At 40.1% G+C, this 6096-nt stretch overlaps 1 protein-coding gene across 1 annotated transcript in view; it reads right to left on the bottom strand.

Moving 5' to 3' along the window:
• Positions 1-487: 487 nt before the first annotated feature.
• LOC109881161 (protein phosphatase methylesterase 1) overlaps positions 488-6096 on the bottom strand; it is a 37791-nt gene continuing 32182 nt past the window's right edge. Inside the window, exons 10-13 of the mRNA XM_031791631.1 lie at positions 5723-5767; positions 4520-4584; positions 4362-4432; positions 488-3887 (exon numbers count right to left, since the gene is read on the bottom strand). Of these exons, the coding sequence (XP_031647491.1) occupies positions 3863-3887; positions 4362-4432; positions 4520-4584; positions 5723-5767 (206 nt within the window). The 3' untranslated portion in view covers positions 488-3862. The remainder of the gene's footprint in view (positions 3888-4361; positions 4433-4519; positions 4585-5722; positions 5768-6096) is intronic.

The following is a 6096-nucleotide window of genomic DNA, read 5'->3' as shown; positions in this document are numbered from 1 at the left end:
GAGGGGGGGACCTGATGAGAGAGATTATAGGAGCCCCGAGGGGGGATTATAGTTCCCTCTTTCCTCAACTACTCCCGTTAGGATTCTGGGTTGGAAGTCATTTTCAATGAGAGATTATCATTCTTTGCCCTGAATCCATTACTTTCAAATCGATGAGGGATAGGGAACAAGTGCACACTTCCAAGGGGGGGGTAGAAGTTTAGAGAATTGGGTATCCATCCCTAGAGTCGTCCACATAAAGAGAGTGGATCGTCAAGGTTCTCTGCAATCCGACCGGCTGAGAGTTAGTTACGACCCCCTCCTCTTCCGTGGTGTTTGTAACCATGGTAACGGCACGGTTGGTGTTTTGGGGGTATCCAGAACATACAGAATTAGTAGTATGGGTTTTCACACACAGGGTAAGTGTGTGTAAGATACACAACAGCCGTGGGGTATTTTTGATTGTCTGTAAAAATGTTGCACGTGTTCCAATAAATTGTATGGCATGTTTTCTTTTTCACGTCTCTCTTTTAATGAATAAACCCTTAGAGACATTACAGATTAACAGATTATCATGAATAAAACCCTTAGAGACATGACAGATTATCATGAATAAACCCTTAGAGACATTACAGATTATCATGAATAAAACCTTAGGGAGACATTACAGATTATCATGAATAAACCCTTAGAGACATTACAGATTATCATGAATAAACCCTTAGAGACATTACAGATTATCATGAATAAACCCTTAGAGACATTACAGATTATCATGAATAAACCCTTAGAGACATTACAGATTATCATGAATAAACCCTTAGGGAGACATTACAGATTAACAGATTATCATGAATAAAACCCTTAGAGACATTACAGATTATCATGAATAAACCCTTAGAGACATTACAGATTATCATGAATAAACCCTTAGGGAGACATTACAGATTATCATGAATAAAACCCTTAGGGAGACATTACAGATTATCATGAATAAACCCTTAGAGACATTACAGATTATCATGAATAAAACCTTAGGGAGACATTACAGATTATCATGAATAAACCCCTAGAGACATTACAGATTAACAGATTATCATGAATAAACCCTTAGGGAGACATTACAGATTAACATGAATAAACCCTTAGGGAGACATTACAGATTATCATGAATAAACCCTTAGAGAGACATTACAGATTATCATGAATAAACCCTTAGAGACATTACAGATTATCATGAATAAAACCCTTAGGGAGACATTACAGATTATCATGAATAAACCCTTAAGAGAGACATTATAGATTAACATGAATAAACCCTTAGGGAGACATTACAGATTATCATGAATAAACCCTTAGGGAGACATTACAGATTATCATGAATAAACCCTTAGGGAGACATTACAGATTATCATGAATAAACCCTTAGGGAGACATTACAGATTATCATGAATAAAACCCTTAGGGAGACATTACAGATTAACAGATAATCATGAATAAACCCTTAGAGACATTACAGATTAACAGATTATCATGAATAAACCCTTAGAGAGACATTACAGATTATCATGAATAAAAACCTTAGGGAGACATTACAGATTAACATGAATAAACCCTTAGAGACATTACAGATTAACATGAATAAACACTTAGAGACATTACAGATTAACATGAATAAAACCCTTAGAGACATTACAGATTATCATGAATAAACCCTTAGGGAGACATTACAGATTATCATGAATAAACCCTTAGGGAGACATTACAGATTAACATGAATAAAACCCTTAGAGACATTACAGATTAACATGAATAAACCCTTAGAGAGACATTACAGATTATCATGAATAAACCCTTAAGAGAGACATTACATGACAGAATAACATGGAAGGACACTACAAACTATATGAGCCTGGTGTCTATTTACAACACACTGGTTTCCAAAACAGATTCAGTCCACATCCAGGACTATATTTATCAGAAACTAGTCCACATTCAGGACTATGCTTATCAGAAACTAGTCCACAGTCCAGGACTATGTTTATCAGAAACTAGTCCACATTCAGGACTATGTTTATCAGAAACTAGTCCACATTCAGGACTATGTTTATCAGAAACTAGTCCACATTCAGGACTATGTTTATCAGAAACTAGTCCACAGTCCAGGACTATGTTTATCAGAAACTAGTCCACAGTCCAGGACTATGTTTATCAGAAACTAGTCCACATTCAGGATTATGTTTATCAGAAACTAGTCCACATTCCAGGACAATGTTTATCAGAAACTAGTCCACATTCAGGACTATGTTTATCAGAAACTAGTCCACAGTCCAGGACTATGTTTATCAGAAACTAGTCCACATTCAGGACTATGTTTATCAGAAACTAGTCCACATTCAGGACTATGTTTATCAGAAACTAGTCCACATTCAGGACTATGTTTATCAGAAACTAGCCCACAGTCCAGGACTATGTTTATCAGAAACTAGTCCACATTCAGGACTATGTTTATCAGAAACTAGTCCACATTCAGGACTATGTTTATCAGAAACTAGTCCACATTCAGGACTATGTTTATCAGAAACTAGTCCACAGTCCAGGACTATGTTTATCAGAAACTAGTCCACAGTCCAGGACTATGTTTATCAGAAACTAGTCCACAGTACAGGACTATGTTTATCAGAAACTAGTCCACATTCAGGACTGTGTTTATCAGAAACCAGTCCACATTCAGGACTATGTTTATCAGAAACTAGTCCATATTCAGGATTATGTTTATCAGAAACTAGTCCACATTCAGGACTATGTTTATCAGAAACTAGTCCACATTCAGGACTATGTTTATCAGAAACTAGTCCACAGTCCAGGACTATGTTTATCAGAAACTAGTCCACAGTCCAGGACTATGTTTATCAGAAACTAGTCCACAGTACAGGACTATGTTTATCAGAAACTAGTCCACATTCAGGACTATGTTTATCAGAAACTAGTCCATATTCAGGATTATGTTTATCAGAAACTAGTCCACATTCAGGACTATGTTTATCAGAAACTAGTCCACAGTCCAGGACTATGTTTATCAGAAACTAGTCCATATTCAGGATTATGTTTATCAGAAACTAGTCCACAGTCCAGGACTATGTTTATCAGAAACTAGTCCACATTCAGGTCTATGTTTATCAGAAACTAGTCCGTTTCCTGCTACTACATGTTATTGTTGTCTTTCTAGCGTCCTTTTAAAACATGGCTTCCTTCACACAACAAGAAATGTAGCTTTTATGAAAATATCATCACTCCCCTCCTGTATCATATTACTGTGTGTGTGTGCCTACTTTCCTTAGTGTGTGTGTGTGCATGCCTGCTTTCCTTAGTGTGTGTGTGTATGCCTACTTAGTGTGTGTGTGTGCATGCCTGCTTTCCTTAGTGTGTGTGTGTGTGTGTGTGTATGCCTACTTTCCTGTGTGTGTGTGTATGCCTACTTTCCTGTGTGTGTGTGTGTGTATGCCTACTTCCTGTGTGTGTGTGTGCATGCCTGCTTTCCTGTGTGTGTGTGTTAGTGATCGTTACATTCCTCTCCCATGAGAACTGTTTACCCAACACATGTTTGAGTCACAGTCCAACTAGACACATTTTACTACATACATAACACCATCCCACTGCCCATACTACTGGGGCTTGTACTTTAAAAACACTGCAACATGTTTACTGAACTACACTACGACTGTAAAAGATAGAATTCTAAGTGACTAAGAAGCTAAAATGAGGTAACCGAAGTGAATACTAAAACATTATAAACTGTTGGAAAGTAAAATATGAAAATGATTGAAATATTTGTTGTTCAGGACACAGAAAGACTGGATGTTCTCTGTTGGTCTGCCTGACTTCACCGCGTGAAAGGGTAGGAGGAGCTGAAAGAGAGTGAGTTAGCATGTTTCTATAGGTTTACAATAGGTTCAGGGTCAGTTAGCATGTTAGCATATTTCTGTAGGTTTACAATAGGTGCAGGGTCAGTTAGCATGTTTCTATAGGTTTACAATAGGTTCAGGGTCAGTTAGCATGTCTCTATAGGTTTACAATAGGTTCAGGGTCAGTTAGCATGTTTCAATAGGTTTATAATAGGTTCAGGGTCAGTTAGCATGTTTCTATAGGTTTACAATAGGTGCAGGGTTAGTTAGCATGTTAGCATGTTTCTATAGGTTTACAATAGGTTCAGGGTCAATTAACATGTTTTCGTTAGATTCACAATAAGTTCAGGGTCAGTTAGCATGTTTCTATAGGTACAGGGTCAGTTAGCATGTTTCTATAGGTTCAGTTAGCATGTTAGCATGTTTCTATAGATTCACTATAGGTTCAGGGTCAGTTAGCGTGTTAGCATGTCTCACCTCGTGCGCTGACCTCTGCTGGCCTCAGCAAACTTGTGTCTGAACAGAAAGCTGGCCAGAGCATCTGCAACCTGCACAAGAGACAACATGCATGTTAGTGTGTGTGTGTGTGTGTGTGCGTGCGTGCGTGCGTGTGTGTGTGTGCGCGTGTGTCTTACTTTGTCTGGTGTGTCCTCGTGCACTGCGTGGCCACTAGGGGGCAGCACCTGCATCATGAATTTTCCTGAGGAGAATAATATAACAGGTGGTCTTCAGTCAGAGAACAGTGTGTGTGTGTCAATCTCGCACACGTCCCACTCTCTTTCTCACACACACACACACACACACACACACACACACACACACACACACACACACACACACACACACACACACACACACACACACACACACACACACACACACACACACACACACACACACACACACACACACACACTAGCTCTCTCTATCACGCACAGTCTTGTACAGCTAACACACAATTCAGTCCCATTCAAAATACTATTTTCCCTAACCCTAAACCTAACCCTAAATCCAACACTAGCACCTAACCCTAAATCCAACACTAGCTCCTAACCCTAAACCTAACCCTAGCACCTAACCCTAAATCCAACACTAGATCCTAACCCTAAAACTAACCCTAGCTCCTAACCCTAAACCCAACCCTAGCTCCTAACCCTAAAACGAACCCTAGCTCCTAACCCTAAACCCAACCCTAGCTCCTAACCCTAAAACTAACCCTAGCTCCTAACCCTAAACCCAACCCTAGCTCCTAACCCTAAAACTAACCCTAGCTCCTAACCCTAAACCCAACCCTAGCTCCTAACCCTAAAACTAACCCTAGCTCCTAACCCTAAACCCAACCCTAGCTCCTAACCCTAAAACTAACCCTAGCTCCTAACCCTAAACCCAACCCTAGCTCCTAACCCTAAACCCAACCCTAGCTCCTAACCCTAAAACTAACCCTAGCTCCTAACCCTAAACCCAACCCTAGCTCCTAACCCTAAAACTAACCCTAGCTCCTAACCCTAAACCCAACCCTAGCTCCTAACCCTAAAACTAACCCTAGCTCCTAACCCTAAACCCAACCCTAGCTCCTAACCCTAAAACTAACCCTAGCTCCTAACCCTAAACCCAACCCTAGCTCCTAACCCTAAAACTAACCCTAGCTCCTAACCCTAAACCCAACCCTAGCTCCTAACCCTAAAACTAACCCTAGCTCCTAACCCTAAACCCAACCCTAGCTCCTAACCCTAAAACTAACCCTAGCTCCTAGCTCCTAACCCTAAAAACCAACCCTAAACCTAAACCCCCTGGTCTTCAAGTATAGTTTAAACACACACACACACACACCGACCTACCTTGCATTTGGCCTATAGTCAGGTCCCTGTCCAGACGATCTACACCTGGAGACAAACACGCATCCTTCATCAGTATGTTACCTCACAGGGTTCTTTTAGTGTAGTGTCATGTAGTGTCATGTAGTGTCATGTAGTGTCATGTAGTGTCATGTAGTGTCATGCAGTGTCATGTAGTGTCATGTAGTGTCATGTAGTGTCATGTAGTGTCATGTATCTGGGGTAAAGTAAGGATGGATTAGACTGTAGTGTCATGTATCTGGGGTAAAATAAGGATGGATTAGACTGTAGTGTCATGTAGTGTCATGTATCTGGGGTAAAGTAAGGATGGATTAGACTGTAGTGTCATGTATCTGGGGTAAAGGAAGGATGGATTA

The sequence above is a fragment of the Oncorhynchus kisutch genome, linkage group LG16 (genome assembly GCF_002021735.2).
Source record: "Oncorhynchus kisutch isolate 150728-3 linkage group LG16, Okis_V2, whole genome shotgun sequence".
NCBI lineage: Eukaryota > Metazoa > Chordata > Actinopteri > Salmoniformes > Salmonidae > Oncorhynchus > Oncorhynchus kisutch.
Note: the sequence above shows the minus strand (reverse complement) of the source record. Positions and strands in the feature narration are given on the sequence as shown.